Source organism: Bubalus kerabau, chromosome 19, assembly GCF_029407905.1.
Source record: "Bubalus kerabau isolate K-KA32 ecotype Philippines breed swamp buffalo chromosome 19, PCC_UOA_SB_1v2, whole genome shotgun sequence".
Lineage (NCBI taxonomy): Eukaryota > Metazoa > Chordata > Mammalia > Artiodactyla > Bovidae > Bubalus > Bubalus kerabau.
In genome coordinates, this window is record NC_073642.1 from 58,835,690 (window position 1) to 58,859,636 (window position 23,947).

General features: G+C 40.0%; 1 protein-coding gene across 1 annotated transcript in view; it reads left to right on the plus strand.

Annotated features, from left to right (window-relative positions):
- The window catches only part of UNC79 (unc-79 homolog, NALCN channel complex subunit), a 280,737-nt gene that overhangs the window by 142,358 nt on the left and 114,432 nt on the right, over positions 1–23,947 (plus strand). The window contains exons 15-22 of the mRNA XM_055555941.1: positions 3,550–3,740; positions 4,434–4,557; positions 5,007–5,147; positions 7,910–8,131; positions 10,114–10,341; positions 14,559–14,700; positions 21,629–21,708; positions 21,793–21,941. Coding sequence (XP_055411916.1) covers positions 3,550–3,740; positions 4,434–4,557; positions 5,007–5,147; positions 7,910–8,131; positions 10,114–10,341; positions 14,559–14,700; positions 21,629–21,708; positions 21,793–21,941 — 1,277 coding nt within the window. The remainder of the gene's footprint in view (positions 1–3,549; positions 3,741–4,433; positions 4,558–5,006; positions 5,148–7,909; positions 8,132–10,113; positions 10,342–14,558; positions 14,701–21,628; positions 21,709–21,792; positions 21,942–23,947) is intronic.

Consider the following 23,947-nt stretch of genomic DNA (forward strand, 5'->3'; position numbering starts at 1 on the left):
TATACAAAGATAAATTCACAACGGATTAAAGACTTAAATGTAAAAGCTGAAACCATAAAACGTCTAAAAGAAATCATAGGTAGTATGCTCTTTGATATCAGTCTTAATACTAATTTTTAGATATGTCCCCATAAGCAAGGGAAACAAAAGCAAAAATAAGCACATGGGGCTACATCAAGCTAAAAAGCTTTTGCACAGCAAAGGAAACTTTTGCAAAAGGAAGAGGCCACATACTGAATGGGAGGAGATATTTATAAATGATATATCTGATAGAGGGTTAATATCCAAAATATACAAAGAACTCATACAACTCAATATAAGAAAATCTAATTAAAATTAACCAGAGAACTTGAATAGACATTTTTTCAGAGAAGACATACAAATGGCCAGCAGACACATGGAAAGATGCTCAAGATCACTAATGATCAGTTCAGTTCAGTTCAGTCGCTCAGTCATGTTCGACTCTTTGAGACCCCATGAATCGCAGCACGCCAGGCCTCCCTGTTCATCACCAACTCCCGGAGTTCACTCAGACTCACATCCATCGAGTCAGTGATGCCATCCAGCCATCCCATCCTCTGTCGTTCCCTTCTCCTCCTGCCCCCAATCCCTCCCAGCATCAGAGTCTTTCTTTTCCAATGAGTCAACTCTTTGCATGAGGTGGCCAAAGTACGGGAGTTTCAGCTTTAGCATCATTCCTTCCAAAGAAATCCCAGGGCTGATCTTCAGAATGGACTTGTTGGATCTCCTTGCAGTCCAAAGGACTCTCAAGAGTCTTCTCCAACACCACAGTTCAAAAGCATCAATTCTTCGGCACTCAGCCTTCTTCACAGTCCAACTCTCACATCCATACATGACCACAGGAAAAACCATAGCCTTGACTAGATGGGCCTTTGTTGGCAAAATAATGTCTCTGCTTTTCAATATGCTATCTAGGTTGGTCATAACTTTCCTTCCAAGGAGTAAGTGTCTTTTAATTTCATGGCTGCAGTCACCATCTGCAGTGATTTTGGGGCCCCCCAAAATAAAGTCTGACACTGTTTCCACTGTTTCCCCATCTATTTCCCTTGAAGTGATGGGACCGGATGCCATGATCTTTGTTTTCTGAATGTTGAGCTTTAAGCCAACTTTTTCAGTCTCCACTTTCACTTTCATCAAGAGGCTTTTGAGTTCCTCTTCACTTTCTGCCATAAGGGTGGTGTCATCTGCATATCTGAGGTTATTGATATTTCTCCCGGCAATCTTGATTCCAGCTTGTGTTTCTTCCAGTTCAGTGTTTCTCATGATGTACTCAGGGAAGTGCAAATCAAAACCACAATGAGATATCACCTTATACCTGTCAGAATGGCTGTTACCAAAAAGATGACAAATAGCAAGCACTGATGAGGGTGTGGAGAAAAGGAAACTTTTGTGCCCTGTCTATGGGAATGTGATGCATCTGCTATGGAAAACAGTATGGAGATTCCTCAAAAAACTTAAAAATAGAACTGTCATATGATTCAGCAACTCCACTGTTGGCCATTTTGCCCAAAGAAAGCAAAAACACTAATTAGAATAGATATATGCACCCCTATATTAATTGCAGCATTATTTACAATAGACAAGACCTGGAAGCAACCTAAGTGTCCATGGATAGATGAATGTATAAAAATGTGGTACATATGTGATGGAATATTGCTCAACCATAAAAAAGAATGAAAAAGAATGTTGCCTTTTATGACAACATGGATAAGCCTACAGAGCATTATGCTAACTGAAATAAATCAAAGAAAGACAAATACTGAATGATTTCACTTATCTGTGGAGCCTAAAAAAAACAAATGAATAAACATAACAAAACAGAGACAGAGTTGTAGATACAAAGAAGAAACAGTGTTTCCCAGAGGGGAGGAGGTTTGGGGGAAGAGAGAAATAGGTGAGAAGTTTAAGAGGCATAAACTTCCAGTTGCAAAATAAATGAAATGTACAGTGTAGGGGGAATAGAGTCAGTAACTAAGTAATATCTTTATATGGTGACATGATAACTAGATTTATTGTGGCGATCATTTTGAAATGTATAGAAATATCAAATCACTATGGAAAGATGGAGGGCAGGAGGGGAAGGGGACGACGGAGGGTGAGATGGTTGGATGGCATCACTGACTCAATGGACATGAGTTTGGGTAGGCTCTGGGAGTCAGTGATGAACAGGGAGGCCTGGCATGCTGCAATTCAAGGGATCACAAAGAGTTGGACATGACTGAGCGACTGAACTGAATTGATGTTGTATAACAGGAACTAACATGGTGCTATTGGTCAATCATACTTCAAAAAGGAACAAACCAACTCATAGAAAAAGAGATCATATTTATGGTCACCAGAGGTGGGGGTGGTGGAAAGGGGAATTAGATAAAGGCAGTCAAAAGGTACAAAATTTCAGTTATAATACCAGGATATAATGTAAAAGCATGATAAATATAATTAACATTGCTGTTTATGTCAAAGTTAAGAGAGTATATTTTAAGAGTTCTCATCACAAGGGAAAAATACCTTTCTATTTCTTTTATTTTGTATCTACATGCGGTGATGTACTTAATCACTCAGTCATGTCCAATTCTTTATGACCCCCATGGACTGTAGCCTGCCAGGCTCCTCTGTTCATGGGGATTCTCCAGCCAAGAATACTGGAGTGGGTTGCTATGCCTTCCTCCAGGGACGGAAGTTCACTATATCTACTGTAGTAATTGTTTCATGATGTATGTAAGTCAAATCAGTATGTTATAGACTTTAAACTTATACACTGATGTATGTCAATCATAACTCAGTAAAACTGCAAGGGAAAAATAATGAAGTTTTCCCCCAAATTTGTGTTACATGGTAAAGATCTAGGACCAGTCAACCCTTTGTTCCTTTGATACATGTAATAGTAATATATATTTATCTAAAATCAGAATTACAAACGGAACCTCAAGTTGTGATTTTAAGATTTTCTGCCTTAGAAAATTAATATCCTATCTTAATTAGTTAAAAAAAATACCATTTTTTAAAAATTCATGGATTCAACCAGCTTTAGAACATTCTTAGGAAAAAAATTGTGACAGAATATGCAGTGTAGGAAAAAAAGAGTACTCTCTGCCACTTCATTTTCCATGAAGAAAAGTCTCCAGTACAAAGTGTACGGTAGTAGAAATCTATGTTCCTTTGAAACGCAGGTATAACTGCACATATTTGCAGGGGATTTGTCACACCTTAGAAATAAAGCTTCATTGTTCTAGGAATAAATTTTTGGAATTTTAATGCACATACGATTAGGAAAATCTGCAGTAAAATAGTTCAAGTTCAGTCTCTGGTCAGTATTTGGATCTATTTGCAACTGTTTTCTTTTTGGAAACTAAGGGATCCTGGTGGTTTGTAGTTTTTTCACAAACCTCACTCAATATACTTGGCACAGGTTTCAGATGTAATGGATTGTGGTCTTTCTCTGTACCCATTTCATTTAGTATTTCCTGGGGTATAAATGTAACGAGTGCATTTTGTTCTTTCACCCTGTGGCTGTGGAAATCCCATCAGGTTGGTGGATACTGGGATAAATCCTGTAGCACAGTGACTCAGCTGAAGGAAGGTCTCAACCGAATTCTCTGCCTGATCCCCTACAATGTGATCAGCCAGTCCGTGTGGGAATGCATCATGCCGGAGTGGCTGGAAGCCATCAGAACAGAAGTCCCAGATAATCAGTTAAAAGAATTCAGGGAAGTATTAAGGTGGGTAAGTAGTTTAATGAAGTCACTGTAATTATAATGATATCTAGCATTTATGAAGAATGGACTGTGTGCCAGGCACTGTGCTAAGCATTTTATATAATCTTATAGAATTTTTACAAGCCTATTGAGAAATTTGAATGTTCAAATAGAAATTTTTGTTGTTTTTGTTGTTATTCAGTCGCTCAGTTGCGTCTGATTCGGCGACCCCATGGGGTTGGACATGACTGAGTGACTGAACAACAATTGCTGTAAATTGTGCCAAGATGATCTGTAATTGTTCAGAAAGGATTTTGTTCTGATGGGATAATAAATAGATATTGTTTGTTTACAAATAAAGTATATAATAAAACCATTGTTTATCTTCAAATATAATTATGATTTGGATAAAGTTGGAAAAGTACAAAGGGACATGTTTTAAGATGCTGAGAAGCAACTCTAGTTTCTTAGAAAATGCAATTCCTTCTATTAAATGCAGTATGAATATGAACACTAATGTTATTAACAACCATAAGGATTATTCATATCTGTTCTAAGGACATAAGCTATTACAGTAAAATGAAACATGCTAATAACTGTTCAGAACTCAGACTAATCTAAAATGTTTGGTTCCCCAAATAAGATATAGTTGGGAAGACAACAGTAAACCCCAATATATGCCCATTGGCCATTTACTTTTGTTGCTTTGCTTTCCAGCAAAATGTTTGACATTGAGCTTTGCCCTCTACCTTTTTCAATGGAAGAGATGTTTGGCTTTATTAGTTGTCGGTTCACAGGATACCCTTCCTCCGTGCAGGAACAAGCTTTACTGTGGCTTCATGTAAGTGAATCATACTTTTGATCATTTTGGGCAATAGCTTTTAGCTTATGAACTTTAGCTCCTTAGGTAGGGCAGCAGGGAGTTACTGCAAAGAATCTGTAAATCTGTATGTTTGTTAGTTGCAGATTGGTTGCAGATTATACCAGTTCAGGAAAAAGCAATGAACAAGGCAACAAGAACGACATGGAAAGAAGGGGACAGGAGATACTTTGTTAGAAGTTTTATTAGAAAGAATATGGCAATTTATCCAATGTGGAGGGTGGAGGAGTGGGAATATTTGATGATAGCGTTGAATTTTTTAGTATGAAAAGTTGAGGACAACTGCAGACAGAATATGTGAGGCTAATGTCCTTATGTTCAATAGGTCACTTTAGGAAAAAGTGTTAAATGTAGTTTTTTGGAGTTTTAAAGTTTATGTTTTGGGGGGGCCTATGCCTTTTTTTCCCCAGGTATTATCGGAATTAGACATCATGGTTCCACTTCAGCTATTAATCAGTATGTTTTCTGATGGAGTTAATTCTGTCAAAGAACTGGCAAATCAAAGAAAATCAAGAGTCAGTGAACTGGCAGGGAACCTTGCAGCTCGAAGGGTAATTATTGCCATAATTGTCTTTGTCTTACTTGTTAAGATTTTGAAAACTCTTGTCAATTATAGTGGGCCTTAAAGCAGCATCATCATAAACTGCTCTGGAAATGCCTTTTTATCCTATCCCACCCACTCTACTAACCTTTTAAGCACATTGAATAACAGAAAACATCGATCTAAGATATATTTGATATATTCTATAATCAGTTATTGAGTTTTCATTTTCCTTTGAGTTTTTCTCCTACACATCTCTGTTAGCTATCTCTCCCCTTGATAAACCAGAACAAAGTAGCTTGTGGGGGTACTACTCCTTTTTTTTTTTTTTTTTTTTTTTGGTTTTCTGGTGAAGAAGAATTCTTTCCAGGTACTGGGCAGATCAGTGCTTTACTTTGGGAATGAGGAGTTTGGATATTGTTGCTTGTGTGTTTTTTCTACTGTGTTTTGGGAGAAAATGATCAATTAGTGGTGACTGTGAGTGATACTGTCGCTGTTAACTAACAGCCCATCTTACTGATCCCTTTGTGCCTCTGAGGATGAGGGAAGTCAGGATAGTCTGGTCTAAAGCATGTGGAAGCTGTTGGATGTTTATGGTAACTTTTCTATGGAGGACCTGACAAAGTTCCTGCTCTCGTACTGACATCCCCAGACCATGATCAGCTTTGGAGAGGCTGACTGTCAGCTGGTGGTGGGTGAGGACTGTTCTGGGCTTCTAGTCCTGTCTAGCCTCTCCAGAACATCTTCCCTGCTGTATACCACAACCCTCCAGTCATTCTACCTGCTATCTAGGATTAGAGAACATAACAAAATCATGGGATCATAGATTGTATTTAGTGCTTTTTAAAATTTTTAAAAATTTCTTAAAAATTTAAGTTCACTTTTATTTCTAAAAAATTGTTTTAGTCTCTAATAGTCAATGACCAAGGAAAGTCATGATGCTCACAAGAGCCATTCAGGGAATTTACATCTATATGTGACATTTATGTGCATGTGTGCCAAGTTGCGGCAGTTGTATCTCACTCTTAGTGACCCTATCGGACTGTAGCCTGTCAGGCTCCTCTGTCCATGGGATTCTCCAGGCAAGAATCAATGATATTTTATAATACCGTCATACTCATAGGATTCATGCTTTTAAAATGCTTTAAAAAATCATTATTTGCTCACGTACCTCATAGGAACCAGCTGCCCAATATTTATATTTTATTTCTTTCTTTGGTTACCTTTAATATTACGGTACATGATTAACACTTTATACTGTGTAGAGTATTCACATGTAATGACATCACATGTGAAGATGTGTGAGGCCTGTGTGAGGCAGTTGGAAAGAACTCATTATCCTCATTTTACAACTACTTAACCTGAGGTTCAGTGAGCTGAAGCGATTTGCCATAGATAACACTATCATGATCCAGGTATTCTGATTCTTAATGGGATACTCTTTTTTTTTTCTTTTTTTTTACTTTAAATATGGTGTTCAAGGAGCTTTCTGATTATTAGAGAGATTTTAAAGACAGAAAATATGACTTGAGACTGATGTACAGGTATGTCAGTCGGGGTCCTGCTACAGAATTATCCCAGATGTTTAACGAAGAGTCTTTAATGGATACTTGGCCTACAGAGTTATGGGAAAGGTTAAGGGGGCAATAGGGTCCGTGAGACACCCAGAGGCCAGCAGTAGTTCACTAGGAAGCCTTTATATACCTCTGGCTGAAGGAATAAGTGTTCCTGGGCCTTTTGGCAGCTGAAGTTATAGGGAAAGGCTGGCTAGAGCAACTGGAGAGGATGGAGATACTGCAGAAATGTAGCATCAGAGGAGCCAGGCGGGGGAGAGAAATACTCCTGCTTCTCTTTCTGCCAACTTCAGATCTTCTGCTGGTGCCTCTCATTGACTGAACCCAACTGGAAGCCATCCAGCAAGAGGGCCAGAAGAGGCTCAGTTCTTGGCATCCTTGGGCATAGAACAGGGCAGAAAAGGGCAGTGAGGGCCTTTTGGGGGGAAGAGTTGGTTTGCAAATGGAAAATAACTGGTACAATAGGCTTGTATTGTTGTCTCATGATAGTGTAATAATTATTATTGTCAGAGACCATTCTTCTTTTACCAGTCAATCTGAGATTCTATGCTAATGATTCTAAAATTGATTTGCAATGCTTTACTTCTGGAAGTTGTCATTGTTCAGGTTATGGTTTTAGATAGATGAAGACATGGCAACCCACTCCAGTACTCTTGCCTGGAAAATCCCATGGATTGAGGAACCTGGTAGGCTGCAGTCCATGGGGTCTCTAGGAGTTGGACACGAGTGAGCGACTTCACTTTCACTTTTCACTTTCATGCATTGGAGAAGGAAATGGCAACCCACTCCAGTGTTCTTGCCTGGAGAATCCCAGGGATGGGGGAGCCTGGTGGGCTGCCATCTATGGGGTTGCACAGAGTCGGACACGACTGAAGTGACTTAGCAGCAGCAGCAGACAATTTAGTTTAGTTGGAAGTGTTGGTGGGATGAAAAATATAATGGCAAAGAGGCTGCCTTCATTCTTCAGGGTGAGGATGTGTTATTTACCTGACAACTAGAAAGTCTGGATGATTTTATTTCTTGTTTTTATGTTTTGAGAAGATGCATGGGATTTGGAGGTAGTAATTCCATTGGCTAAGGAAGGAAATCAGTGTGACAGCTGGAACCTTGAGGACCTTCCACAGCATCCTCAAGTATTTTGTACAGCCATTTGAGCTTCTGTGAGTTCACTTATACGTGCTAATTTTCTTTTTTCTAGGTGAGTGTTGCCTCTGATCCTGGTCGACGAGTTCAGCACAATATGCTGAGTCCATTTCATAGTCCTTTTCAGAGTCCATTTCGGAGTCCTGTGCGTAGTCCATTTCGTAGTCCTTTCAAGAATTTTGGACACCAAGGAGGAAGGACTATTGACTTTGATTGTGAAGATGATGAAATGAATCTAAATTGTTTCATCCTCATGTTTGATCTTCTCCTGAAGCAGGTAGCTGAAGCATGAACTTCCTTTAGTTCAGAGGTGAAGAATGAGGGGAAGCTCTGTATAGTGATTCTTTCTTTGTGTTGGGCATCTTCACACTTATTGAAATGATGCAGTATTACTCAGGACATTTCACAAACTTCTGTGGGGATTTTATAAAGAGCCTGAAAAATACATGCAATCATTGAATATCTGCAATGATGTTGACATATGAGAGTGGATATGAGTTTTAGCATTGTTAGAGTTGATTCTGTTGAAAAAACTTGGTGAACAAACTGGGTAATTCTGTTTTGGGGAAGAGCAAGGTATAACTCTATAGTGATGGGCTGATTTTAATATAAATTGATTTTTGAAGCTAATTTTAACAGGGAAGTTTAGAAAAGGCTTTGGTCATGGAACATTTCTTCTTAATTTTTTATTTTGAAATAACTTGAGACTTGCAGAAAAGCTGAAAGAATAGTACAAAAAATTCCCAAGTACTCCCCCCCCAAATTCTCTGAATGTTAACATTGATCACATTTATTTCTCTTCTCTCTCTCTTAGTCTATATACGTATGTGTTAATTATAGAATTTTTAAATGAACCATTTGAAAGTAAGTTGCACACAGGATATCCCTATCTTTAAATCCTTTAGAGTGTATTTTCTAAAAAATGGCATTCTTTTACAGAAAAACATACAGTTGTCAAAATCAGGAAATTAATATTGTTATAATACTATTATCTATTATCAAGCTTACAGAAATTATTCATTAAAATTGATATAATCATCATATCATCTTTATAGCAAAAGAAAAAAGTGAATTTTGATTGAGGACTTCATCGAGCGTCATTCATTGCAATGATTTGTCCTGGCCCTTTAGTCTTCTTTATTTCAGGACAGTTCTTCAGCCTTTATCTGTCATATTCTTGACATTTCTGAAGAGTACAGTCCAGTTATTTTATAGAATATTTCTCAACATGAGTTTGATGTTTCCTTATGAATCAATTTGGGTTCAGCACTTCTGTCAGTCATGCTACAGATTTGATTTTATGTTGTTTTCATTGTCTGATATCAGGAGGCACATGACATGATAATGTCCCATTTCAGGTGGTAATAACTTGGTTAAAGTGATTTCTGCCAGATTTCTCTACTACAAAGTCACTACTTACCCCTTTGTAATTAGTAACTAACTTATAGAGAGCTACTTTAAGACCGATTTCCCATTTCTCATCAGGCTTTCACCTAGTTTTAGCATCCATGGGTGATTTATTTCTGAATCAATTTTTATTATGATGGTTACCAAATGATAATTTTCCAATTCCATAATTTCTTCTAATTTATTAGCTGGAATTCTACTGAAGAAGCGGGTTCCCTCTCTCTCCTATTTGTATATTGATACTTATTTGTTTAATCTACTTATACCCAAGTATACTCATGAATTCTTATTTTGTTCAGTGAGCTAAAATATGTTACTATAATTATTTATTTTGAGACTCATATTTGGCCAATGGGAGGCCCTTCAAATTGGCTTCTTTTGACATACACCCATCATTCTGTGAACACTTCCTTAATGTCTTACATGTTAAAATGTTCCAGGCTCATTTTACATTTTTCCTGGAATCAGCCATTTTTCCCAGGAGTTCTGGTTCCTTTAGTGGATAAAGGTATTTAGAAACCAAGATCTGGACATTGGGTGAGGAGCAACATTTTTTAAATGTTTAACATCTCACAAAGTGATGGGTTTAAAAAAGAACCCTCTTTTAAATGTCTTACATGAATTAAAACATAATTTCCATTACTTTGTATTGTGTATATATTCTTTTTAGGAGAGTCCATGGAAAGCAATGTATATTCATGGTCTGCAAGGTGTATTACCTTTAAATCATTTAATATTGTCATCAATTAGTGAAAATTATCCCCAGTTAGAGTGCCAATAGAATATTGAACAAAAGGATCAAACTCCTCCTTCTTTTTTTTTTTTTTTTGGCCTTTTTTTTATATCTTTCAGATGGAGTTGCAAGATGATGGGATCACAATGGGTTTTGAGCACAGCTTATCAAAGGACATTATTTCCATTATAAACAATGTCTTCCAAGCCCCCTGGGGGGGCTCCCACACCTGCCAGAAGGAAGAAAAAGCAACTGAGTGTAATTTATGTCAATCTAGTATTCTCTGCTATCAGCTTGCTTGTGAACTCCTGGAGAGACTGGCTCCCAAAGAAGAAAGCCGACTGGTGGTAAGCAGTTGAAGAAATGAAATGATCCATGAATGATAGTAATCAAGACTTTCGTACATGGTGGAATGAGTCTTCTCCAGTATTACATTATGCTCCATGCTGGGTAACATGTGCAATTGTGTTAAAAGAAAGTTTCCCTGTTCCTTTCACCAACTCAGGCTCCTGGTAATAGATATGAAATGAAACTATCTTACACAGAAATCTTGAGTTAGAATTCTTGAATCTTGAGTTATGGTTGTAACGTATTTATTCATACAGTTTTCATAAATACAATGCATTACTGGTATTCTTATTTTTCATCCTGGCAACAATTTAATATTTTAAATTAATTTTCATTGGAGTAAAGTTGCTTTACAATGTTGTATTAGTTTCTACTATATAGCAAAATGAATTTTACTAGTATTCTTGAAATAATTTTATCACAATGTTTTGTTACAAAGTTTAGATAACAGTGAATACTACAAAATATACATATCAAATATTGAGTAGGTAGATGGGATGTAGACATGAAAATTCCTGATTTAACTTCAGTGTGTAAAACTCATTGACTCTATCAACAACCAATAAAGCTTTCATTTCATTTTCTGCTTTTTAAGAAAATGGTTTAAATAGGGAGTAGCTAATATATGCCATAAATTAGCTGCTTCATATATTAGTTATTCCCTGTTTGGGCTATTTACCATCTTAAATACACACATCACCACCCTCATACATCATAGGTAGATGAACCTGAATCATTCGAGCCAGTGTTCCACATCTCTTTTTCTTCCCCTAGTGTTTGTCTAGGTAGAAAGTGACTTCATTAAAAAAAAAAAATCTTTTGAGGTCTAGTATACATGCAGTAAAGTGTTTCTTCAGTTTTTAAATACCTTTCAGCCCATGTAACTCATTCGTCTTACTTGTCATAATGTACTATTCCTGTGATATGGTCTTGTAAACTCATTGGGAATATAGTTTACATCTATTACCTACAACAGTCACAGTAATAGATGGTTTGAGAACATCATCTAACTTAATGTCTAGTCAGGAAGATGTCTAAGTAAATGAAACACCGTAAGACAGAGTGATGAGCATAATGAGAGAGAGATGAATGAGGTAGTTATGAGACAACAGAAAAGGGACGAGTCCAGGTTAGACGTGTTAGAGGTGGGCAAGGTCTTCCCAGAGGAGATGGCTTCTGAGTGCCTCTATGAAGGAAGAGTGGAGTTAATGAAATGAAGGTGATAGGAAAGAAGGCCTTTGAGACCTAGGAAGCTCTCTGCTTAAATGATGCAGAGGAAAGAGGATGATGATTTACTCAGGAAACTGTGTAGGTCATTATTGATAGAGCAGAGAGAAAGGTAGAAAAGGAGAGAAAGGTAGGGTCCATTTTATAATCACATTTATTAAAGGCTCTGTCTGCTAGACTAAGAAGTATGGATTTTATATCAGTGATAATGGGGGAATCCTGAAGAATTTTAATCAGGGTACTGCTATAATTTGACGAATTTGAGAAATTCTGCCAGTGGAGGAGAGAGATAAGAGGATTTGGATACCCGGAACAGGATTCTAGTCAGAAGATTAATTGGTCACTCAGGGAAGAAACAGGGCAGCCTGAACTAAGGTAGTGATGGTGGTGATGAAGAGAAGTCACGGGACTGATGGATTTTTAGAAAAGAGAATTGACAGCACTTGGTGTTTAGTTAGTGTTTTTTTTTTTTTGTCCATGTTGTGCAGCATGTAGGAGTTAGTTCCCCGATGGCACCCCACTCCAGTGCTCTTGCCTGGAGAATCCCATGGACGGAGGAGCCCGGTGGGCTGCAGTCCATGGGGTCGCTCAGAGTTGGACAGGACTGAGCGACTTCACTTTCACTTTTCACCTTCATGCATTGGAGAAGGAAATGGCAACCCACTCCAGTGTTCTTGCCTGGAGAATCCCAGGGACGGGGGAGCCTGGTGGGCTGCCGTCTATGGGGTCGCACAGAGTCGGACACGACTGAAGCGACTTAGCAGCAGCAGCAGGGATTGAACCTGTGTGCACTGTAGGGAAAGTGCAGAGTCTGGACCCCTGGACTGCCAGGGAAGTCCCTAGTTAGTGTTTAAAGTTGGGAAAATTGAGGATAAATCCATGTTTTGTGGTCTGGGAACTGATAATATTGCCATTTACAGAGAATTACAGCTGAGTTACTGGGTATATGCAGAAGAGTCAGTATGCATTGTATCGAATTTTATGGAAATCAGTTTGTAATTTGACTTAACATCTTGTTCATGGGTGACCTAGGAACAGGGCCAGTCTCATCCAAACTGAAGCTGGCAAGGATATTCTTCAGAACCTTCCCAGACACCAATTTAGTGCTGAATTTTTTCTTCTTTTGTATCCCATCAGTATCCCTTTGTGTATCCCATCAATCTTCACCTGCTTGCTTTGAGCTGGCAATCAAGTAATTCTTCAAATTTTTGCTGGTTAAAGTGTTAAATAAAGACGATATTTTAAATTTTTATTTATTTTTTAAAAGTTTTAAGTTTTATTTTATATTGGAGTGTAGTTGATTTACAGCCTTGTTTAGTTTCAAGTGTACAGCAAAGTGATTAAATTATGCGTATACATATAACCATTCTTTTTCAGATTCTTTTCCCATACAGGTAGTTATAGAATACTGAGTAGAGTTCCCTGTGCTATACAGTAGGTCCTTATTGATTATCTATTTTATATATATTAGTGTGTATATATTAATCCCAAACTCCCCCCAACCTTTCCCCTAAAACAGGATGATTTTAAAAGAGGATATTTGAAGGTGGAACTTCAAAGAAAGAATAAAACTGGAATAGGAGGATAACTAGAGATGGATATTTTGAATAGTAGCCATACCTAGCATGTACACTCTCTCTCTTTCTTTTCAAATCTCTTCCACTAATTTTTCAGCTTGTTATATATAGATATACAGATGTGGTGTTAAGTATATTCACATTGTTGTATAGCCAATCTTTATATTTTCATCTTGCAAAACAGAAACTCTGTACCCATCAAACAATAATGCTCATTCCTCCCTCCCCTTAACTCTGGAGAATACCATTTTGCTTTCTGTTTCTATGACTTTGACTCCTATAGATACCTGATATAAGTGGAATCATACAATATTTATCCTTTCATGACCAGCTTATGTCACTTAGCTTAATGTCTTTGTGCTCAAGTGCTCGGTTGCATCCCACTCTATGTGATCCCATGGACTGTAGCCCGTCAGGCTCCTCTATCCATGGGATTTCCCAGGCAAGAATACTGGAGTGGGTTGGCATTTCCTACTCCAGGGGAATCTTCCCAACCTATGTATCAAATCCGCGTCTCTTGTGTCTCCTGCATTGGCAGGTGGATTCTTTACCACTAGTGCCACCTGGGAAGCCTGGCATATTGTCCTCAAGGTCCATTCATATTGTATCGTGTGTCAGAATTTCTTTCCTTTATAAGAGTGAATAATATTCCATTGTATATATTTGCTACATTTTGTCTATTTGTTCATCTGTTGATGAACACTTGGGTTGCTATACCTAGCTCTCTTTAACTCGCATGTTATAGAAATGTCTTGCTCCAAAAATTGGACTTCCCCTAGCCACCAGTATTTGTATCCAAATATGTTGATGTGAGGGCTTCCCAGGTGGTGCAGTGGTAAAGAATTTTTCTGTCAATGCAGGAGACACAAGAAATGCAGGATCAACTGCTGAATTGACAAGATCCCCTGGAGTAGGAAATGGCAACCCATTCCAGTATTCTTGCCTGGGAAATCCCATGGACAGAGAGAGGAGCCTGGCTGGCTACAGTCCATGGGGTCAGAGAGAATCAGACACGACTGAGCACACACACACATATTGACATGAACCCCATATTATTCTCTGCTAATTAAGTACTGTTAGTGAACAAAATGAGCATGGGTTGGAATTACTAGGTAATTGAGACAATCACAGGAATTAAAGCAGAGGTGAGAAAGCTAGCCTAGGAAGTTTAACAATGTTTTTAAGATTTTTTTTTCCATATGTATTTTAAGCTAATGAAAATGTTTCAGAAAATAGCTGATCTAAATGTCCTTGAACCATTATGCCAATAACCGTTATGGAGGCAGTGCCTTTGCTCCCCCGGGGTTCAGCACAGGGCCTGGGACCAGCAGGTGCTCACCTATCTTTGCTGAACTAAGAGGGACTTCACATCCCTGAAGGGCTGCTCATCCGGCTGCTTGTGTTTGTTTCAGGAGCCCACAGACAGCCTTGAAGATAGCCTCCTTTCCTCCAGACCAGAGTTTATTATAGGCCCTGAAGGTGAGGAGGAGGAGAATCCAGCGAACAAGTGTGAGGAGAACCCTGGCAACCGCCCTGAGCCCATGGAACATGCTGGTAGGTGGACTGTGGCTTACTGGGAATAGTGGGCACATCCCACCCAGTCTGCACTAACATTCAGGACCTGGGTTGCTTAGACTACTCTAGACTTGGGCAAGTTCAGACTGGTGCACATGAACCGTTTCTCTCAAGATTATGAAGTGAACAGATCCAGGGTGTGCTTCTAGTAGAGCAGAAGTCCCTGAGCATGTTCCTGGCAATAGGAGCTTGTGAGGGACAAAAACCCACCCTGTCAGTGAAGGCAGCATCTGCACACTGAATCGTGTTCGGTGAATCGTGTTCTCTATGGAGAAGTAGCTGTGAACTAAGGTTGAAGGGCCAAACTCGGGGAGACAGTGAAGGACAGGGAAGCCTGGCGTGCTGCAGTCCGTGGGGTCACAGTCAGACACGACTGAGCGACTAAACAACGGCAACCAAGTGGAGGGGGCCAACGCTCTTGAGAGCTACTCAGGTCATTTGGCCAAAGCACGGTGCTTTTGGATAGAGGTGGCCAAAGCTGCGCCCCAGGGCTTTGGCTGGGACCTTGGATGGGCTCATCGTGAGCAGCTGTACAAGTCATACTCTAAGGCTACTTGGTTGGCTCTGCTCAGAGCTGGGAAGAGAGATGCCCTCATTCTAGTTTGCTTAAAGGCTCTGTGTAGGCTAATTGGGAGCGGCAAGATGGCAGGAACAGGCCCCCATGAAATCATCTCCAGCTCTTCAAACTCTGAAGGGGTTTCAGGAATTTAGGGTGTGACCTCACGTCTCTCTGGCAAAGCCTGGTTTCTGGATCTGCACTGTGGCACTCTCTGAATTTGTATCTTCCTGCTTCCACAATCCGGAACTGTAGGTATAACGGGCCCCTGGGGGACCTGCTCCCCAGAACCAAAGTTTGGGAAGCACGGGCTTTCCATCACCCCTTCAGTGAGCAGCAAACATTAAATAACTATTTTTGGGGCTCCTTTTCAGCTCATGGTGCATCTGATCAGACCAGGGTAACTACATCGTTAGTACAGACTGCTTGGTTGGAACTCACTGCTTCAGCAGGAACTGTATAAATAGTTGAGGGTGAATATATTGACTTCCCGGGTGGCTAAAGTGGTAGAGAATCCGCCTGCCAATGCATGAGACGTGGGCTTGATCCCTGGGTCAGAAAGATCCCCTGGAGGATGAAATGGTAACCCACCCTAGTATTCTTGCTTGGAGAATCCCAGGAACAGAGGAGCCTGGCAGGCTACAGTCCATGGGGTTGCAAAGAGTCAGACACGACTGGCACACACACAAACAAAATGTTGACTCACACTATTTAGAACCATTGACACTTAGATAAGGGAACACCTGAGGTCACCTACTTCACTGGTTCTCAGCGTGTACTAGAGGTTGTAAATTTCTGTGTTTTCTTTTGACCATCCTTAATTGGGTGGCAGTTGGTGAGAAGATGTGGGCAAAGGATGAGAAGACCCAGGCTCCCACCCTGCTTCAGCCAGGGTGCTCTGTCTTGTGCTATTTCATATGTTGGAGTTCTAAGTAAGATTCTGTTTCAACAAAGGATTTCATGGAAAGAGATTTGAAACCTGCCGATCTAGGTCAGCCTTCACACTTTGTGGATGAGGAAAGTACATCCAGGATGGTTGAGCATCTTGCTCGTGGTCATGTAGCTCGTGTTGTTCACTCCTGATTTATACTTTATGCTCAACCTGATTCCAAAATGTAATGGAGCATCAGGGTCATCTGAGGAGTTGAAACACAAAGACAGTGAAATGAGCTCCACCTACTCACCCTTGATTCTGGGTATACCTGGGGTGGGAGACTGGAAATTGGTAACCCAAACATTGTGCAACTAGTTAGTGTCAGGGATGAGACTAGAACCTGCGTCTCTGGGTTTATTTAGATTTACTAATTATTTGCCAAGGCTGAGGCCCAAGCCATGTTTCTATCAGGAATTAATGCCTAAGGAAAGCATGGATTTCACTTATTATTTTTTTTCTCTGAAAGCCACATGGCAGATTTAGTCTTTTTTTTTTTAATTAATTTATTTATTTTAATTGGAGGGTAATTACTTTAAATATTGTGGTGGTTTTTGCCATACATCAACATGAATCAGCCATGGGTATCCATGTGTCCCACCATCCTGAACCCTGCTCCCATAACCCTCCCTACGCCATCCCTCTGGGTGTCCCAGAGCATCAGCTTTGAGTGCTCTGCTTTATGCATCAAACTTGTACTGGTCATCTATTTTACATATGGTAATATTCATGTTTCAGTGCTATTCTCTCATATAGTCCCACCCTTGCCTTCTTCCACATAGGCTAAAAGTCTGTTCTTTACATCTGTATCTCTTGTACTGGGTTGCCTATAGGGTCGTCGTTACCATCTTTCTAAATTCCATGTATGTGCATTAATATGCTGTATTGATGTTTCTCTTTCTGACTTATTTCACTCTGTATAATAGGCTCCAGTTTCATCCACCTCATTAGAACTAACTCAAATGTGTTCTTTTTTTAAAATAGCTGAGTAATATTCCATTGTGTATATGTACCACAACTTCCTTATCCATTTGTCTGCTGATGGACATCTAGGTTGCTTCCATGTCCTAACTGTTGTAAACAGTGCTGTGATGAACACTGGGGTACATGTGTCTCTTTCAATTCTGGTTTCCTTGGTGTGTATGCCCAGCAGTGGGATTCCTAGGTAGTATGGGCAGTTCTATTTCTACTTCCAGTTTTTAAAAGAATCTCCACACTGTTCTCCATAGTGGCTGTACTAGTTTGCATTCCCACCAACAGTGGAAGAAGGTTCCTTTTTCTCCACACCCTCTCCAGCATTTATTGTTTATAGACTTTGTGATGGCAGCCATTTTGACCGGCATGAGATGGTACCTCATTGTGATTTTGATTTGCATTTCTCTGATAATGAGTGATGTTGAGCATCTTTTCATGTGTTTGTTAGCCATTTGTATGTCTTCTTTGGAGAAATGTCTGTTTAGTTCTTTGGCCCATTTTTTGATTGGGTTGTTTGTTTTTCTACAGTTGAGCTGCAGGAGCTGCTTATATATTTTGGAGATTAATTCTTTGTCAGTTGCTTCATTTGCTATTCTGTTCTCCCATTCTGAAGGCTGCCTTTTCACCTTGCTTATAGTTTCCTTCATTGTACAAAAGCTTTTAAGTTTAATTAGGTCCCATTTGTTTATTTTTGTCTTTATTTCCATTACTCTGGGAAGTAAGTCATAGAGGAATCTTGCTGTGATTTATGTCAGAGTATTCTGCCTATGTTTTCCTCTAAGAGTGTTATAGTTTCTGGTCTTACATTTAGATCTTCAATCCATTTTGAGTTTATTTTTGTGTGTGGTGTTAGATAGTGTTCTAGTTTCATTCTTTTACAGGTGGTTGACCAGTTTTCCCAGCACCACTTGCTAAAGATACTGTCTTTTCTTCATTGTATATTTTTGCCTCCTTTGTCAAAGATAAGGTGTCCATAGGTGTGTGGATTTATCTCTGAGCTTTCTGTTTTGTTCCATTGATCTATATTTCTGTCTTTGTGCCAGTACCACACTGTCTTGATGACTGTAGCTTTGTAGTACAGTCTTAAGTCTGGCAGGTTGATGGATTTCACTTATGATCTAATAACCTGTACTCTTTCTGTGTAAATAGATTTTTTTTTACCCAACATAGTACACAAATCAATTAATTGCCATTTGAATAATGGTTAAAATCAAGCAAATGATTTTTATAAATTATACTTCCCTTATGCTTAATTGTTTGTAAGCTCCACTTACCTAAATATTTGCTCTATTCATCTCCCCCAAACACTACTTCAGGCTCTGGTCACAGTTTCTGGTCTGTTTTTCCTCTCTTACTCTCTGCTGTTTGCAGGACATAGTTATAACTTGTCTCCTCAGGGAAGAGGAATTGTTTCCCAAGACCAGCCTTCCCTGCTGCCGAGCACCCTGGTCCTGCTTCTGCTTTGTGGGTCTTCAGGCGGAGTTCTTGAGCTCTTCTGTCAGAGATTAGTGGAACGCTCTATTGATATATGTTCAGTGGTTTCCTCCTCTTTCTAGAATATTTCCTGTTTCCTATTTTGTGGCTTGGCACCTATTTCTTACAGTAGTCAGATATGTCCTCCATTAAAAATACTAAAAAAAAATTTTTATGCTAGACAAAGATGGTTTGACTCCCAGTGGCTATCCTAGGAATTGCCAAAACTTATAATAGTGATTTGAAAACATTTTACACTAGTTTCTACATTTGAGAATTAACTTGTGAATTCTTTTCTCTAGCATGCCTCACTTACAATATACCTTCCTCAAGCCACCCCCCTAGCCCCAACTATAGAGGCAAAGGTCTTTTTAGAGATCTTCACAAGAAGATAAAACCATGAATCAGATCAGATCAGATCAGATCAGTCGCTCAGTCATGTCCGACTCTTTGCAACCCCATGAATCGCAGCATGCCAGGCCTCCCTGTCCCTCACCAACTCCCGGAGTTCACTCAGACTCACTCCATCGAGTCAGTGATGCCATCCAGCCATCTCATTCTCTGTCGTCCCCTTCTCCTCCTGCCCCCAATCCCTCCCAGCATCAGAGTCTTTTCCAATGAGTCAACTCTTCGCATGAGGTGGCCAAAGTACTGGAGTTTCAGCTTTAGCATCATTCCTTCCAAAGAAATCCCAGGGCTGATCTCCTTCAGAATGGACTGGTTGGATCTCCTTGCAGTCCAAGGGACTCTCAAGAGTCTTCTCCAACACCACAGTTCAAAAGCATCAATTTTCGGCACTCAGCCTTCTTCACAGTCCAACTCTCACATCCATACATGACCACTGGAAAAACCATAGCCTTGACTAGACGGACCTTTGTTGGCAAAGTAATGTCTCTGCTTTTGAATATGCTATCTAGGTTGGTCATAACTTTCCTTCCAAGGAGTAAGCGTCTTTTAATTTCATGGCTGCAGTCATCATCTGTAGTGATTTTGGAGCCCAGAAAAATAAAGTCTGACACTGTTTCCACTGTTTCCCCATCTATTTCCCATGAAGGGATGGGACCGGATGCCATGATCTTTGTTTTCTGAACGTTGAGCTTTAAGCCAACTTTTTCACTCTCCACTTTCACTTTCATCAAGAGGCTTTTGAGTTCCTCTTCACTTTCTGCCATAAGGGTGGTGTCATCTGCATATCTGAGGTTATTGATATTTCTCCCGGCAATCTTGATTCCAGCTTGTGCTTCTTCCAGTCCAGCGTTTCTCATGATGTACTCTGCATATAAGTTAAATAAGCAGGGTGACAATATACAGTCTTGACATACTCCTTTTCCTATTTGGAACCAGTGTGTTGTTCCATGTCCAGTTCTAACTGTTGCTTCCTGACCTGCATACAAATTTCTCAAGAGGCAGGTCAGGTGGTCTGGTATTCCCATCTCTTTCAGAATTTTCCACAGTTGATTGTGATCCACACAGTCAAAGGCTTTGGCATAGTCAATAAAGCAGAAATAGATGTTTTTCTGGAACTCTCTTGCTTTTTCTAGGATCCAGCGGATGTTGGCAATTTGATCTCTGGTTCCTCTGCTTTTTCTAAAACCAGCTTGAACATCAGGAAGTTCACGGTTCACATATTGCTGAAGACTGGCTTGGAGAATTTTGAGCATTACTTTACTAGCGTGTGAGATGAGTGCAATTGTGCGGTGGTTTGAGCATTCTTTGGCATTGCCTTTCTTTGGGATTGGAATGAAAACTGACCTTTTCCAGTCCTGTGGCCACTGCTGAGTTTTCCAAATTTGCTGGCATATTGAGTGCAGCACTTTCACAGCATCATCTTTCAGGATTTGCAATAGCTCAACTGGAATTCCGTCACCTCCACTAGCTTTGTTCGTAGTGATGCTTTCTAAGGCCCTCTTGACTTCACATTCCAGGACGTCTGGCTCTAGGTCAGTGATCACACCATCGTGATTATCTGGGTCGTGAAGATCTTTTTTGTACAGTTCTTCTGTGTATTCTTGCCATCTCATAGTTCTCACTTAAATATTCTCTAGTCTTTAAAAGTATCCTTTTTTTTTTTTTTTGCAGGAGTAAGTCCTGTGCATGTGTGAAAAGGATACATGTGAATCCTGGGGTAAATCCTTAGGTGTTAATACAACTTGCATATGTCTCTTTGAAAGTGAAAAAGAAAGTAAAAGTGTTAGTTGCTCAGTCGCTCAGTCATGTCTGACTGTTTCTGACCCCAAGGACTGTGTAGCCCATCAGGTCCTCTGTCCATGAAATTCTGCAGGAAGAATTCTGGAATGGGTAGCCATTCCCTTCTCCAGGGGATCTTCCTGACCCAGGAATCAAACCCTGCCTGCACTGCAAGCAGATTCTTTACCATCTGAGCTACCAGGGAAGCCCACATCTCTCTAATACCTGCATTCCCCAGTGGCTCAGATGGTAAAGAATCTGCCTTCAATGCAGGAGACCCAGGTTTGATCCCTGGGTTAGGAAGATCCCCTGGAGAAGGAAATGGGAATCCACTCCAGAATTCTTGCCTGGGAAGTTCCATGGAGGGGAGCCTGGCGGGCTACCGTCCATGGGGTTGTAAAGAGTCAGACATGACTGAACGATTAATATTTTAACACTATACTATCTCCCTTTCAAATAGGAAGGCAAACCTAGCCAAGCCCTAGGCCCCTCCAGGTATCAGTGGAACTAGGTGCTCACAGGAGCATAGGGCTGGGCTGGGGTTGCTTCAGGGAATGAAAGATATCTGAATACACAGTGGAAGTTGGAAGCTGAGGATCCTAAATCTAGCTTTCCTGCACTTGCATTATGGAAAGTATATATGCTTACTTGGAGAGCAAAGAAACACTTTACATGAATATTTTTAATATATTCTATATTTACTTCTCTTCATTTTATGGTCTTGATAATTCATGAATGATGGGGAAAAGAGTTGTGCTAACTTGTGTGTAATTATTTCTTCCTAGCAATAAAGAATGATACTGAAAGAAAGTTTTGCTACCAGCAGCTTCCAGTAACATTGAGACTAATATACACCATTTTCCAGGTATATTTTTTGAGATGTTTGAATATTTTATTTGGTAGCATTGCCATTTGCGATAACTCGGTAAACATGTGATTCTTTGCGTAGGAAATGGCTAAGTTTGAAGAGCCAGACATTCTTTTTAACATGCTCAATTGCCTGAAGATCCTCTGTCTACATGGAGAGTGTTTGTACATTGCTAGAAAAGATCATCCTCAATTTTTAGCCTATATTCAGGATCATATGCTGATTGCAAGGTATGTCTTCCTAATAGTGTTTTTGTCTGTTTCTATTTTAGATTTCATCTGTGAAAATCAGTGTTAGAATAAGATTTATCAATTCATTGGATTATTTCTCTTAGTCAGGACAGACTAATTTGCCTATAGGAACTACTTACATTTCTTTTATATAGTCTAATTTTTTAAGTATATCAACATGAGGAATAGTAATTTGCTAGATACTGTAGAAGTAGAAAAGGCAAAATAAGGATTATTTTATGCCTTTTAATTGTTAGATGACTTAAGAATACAGTGTATGCTAGAAAAATGTCAATTGGTATAAGTTAATAGATACCAAGTACAACTGAGTAAGACTCAACATCTTACTTGAAGTAGTACTGCTAATAAGCATCTAAATCTCTCCATATATTGTCTGAAAAGTTATTTTTTAGAGATTGCTGAAGCATTTTGAGAAAAATAATAAAATATTTTCCTAGATTTACTAATTATTTTCTTCCTGACAACCTTAAAATAACTGTTACAGTGTTCTTGGAAATAAGTCAAAAAATATAATTCTCATTTAATATGTAAACAAATGAGATAATTAAAAAACAAAAGTGTGGTTCAGGTTAACTTGGCTTCCCAGGTGGCTCAGTGGTAAAGAATCCACCTGCCAGTACAGGAGACGCAGGTTGGATCCCTGGATCAAGAAGATCCCCTGGAGAAGGAAATGGCAGCCTACTCTAGTATTTCTGCCTGGAGAATCTCATGGGCAGAAGAGCCTGGAGGGCTACAGTCCAGAGGGTCACAGAGAGTTGGACACGACTTAAGTGACTGAGAATGGAAAGCGAGGCTGGAGGTTGGGACGCAAGAGTGAAAGGCCTTTGAGAATAGAGGCTTTGTTGTTGTTTGAAGTCATGTCTGACTCTTTTGTGACTGCATGGACTGTAGCCTGCCAGGCTCCTTTGCCTATGGAATTTTCCAGGCGAGAATACTCAAGTGGGTTGCCATTTCCTTCTCCAGGGGATCTTCTTGCATTGTGTCTCCTGCACTGGTAGCTGGATTCTTTACCACTGATCCACCAGGGAAGCCCAATGTTTACATTTGTTGATCTAATTATAATAATATAGACATGTCACGGTGGCTCAAAGAATCTGCCTGTAGTGTGGGAGACCGTGTTCAATCCCTGAGTTGGGAAGAAGGGAATGGCAACCCACTCCAGTATTCTTGCCTGGTGAATCCCCATGGACTGAGGAGCCTGGCAGGGGGTTGCAAAGAGTCGGACATGACTGAGTGACAACGCTACTACTACTTACTTAACGGTGTTTGGAGATCTATGGAAGATTTTGAAACAATGAACAGGATCAGAATTGTACTTTCATAGCATGAGTATGAACAAAAGGGGCTTCCCTGGTAGCTCAGCTCATAAAGAATCCACCTGTAATGCAGGAGACCCTGGTTTGACATCTGGGTCAGGAAGATCCCCCGGAGAAGGGACAGGCTATTCTTGGGCTTCCCTGGTGGCTCAGATGGTAAAGAATCCACCTGCAATGCAGGAGACCTGGGTTCGATCTCTGGGTTGCGATGATCCCCTGGAGGAGGGCATGGCAACCCACTCCAGTATTCTTGCCTGGAGAATCCCATGGACAGAGGAGCCTGGTGGGCTACAGTCCATGGGGTCACAAAGAGTCAGATGTGACTGAGTGACAAAGCACAGCACAGCACATGAAGAAAAGAGATCACTGGGGACCATCCGCATTTGAGGGTGTGCAAAGAGCTTGCAAAGGCTTTGGGAATGTTAAGATATAATACAGAACTTCCTTCTGAAAAGTTTGTTCAAAAACGAGGGAATGATCAGACACTTAGAGGGGAAAAGAAGTGGATGTCAAGTGTGTTTTGAATAAAGAAGTTTGGAACATTTATGGTCCATAGAAAGGAGTAGAGGAAAGGGAGTAGTTGGTGGAGCCAAGTCCTGGAAGGCAGGCACGTGAGATCAAGAACAAGGGTGGGGAGAAAGAGGAGGGATGCCTTTTCCTTTGAAAGGA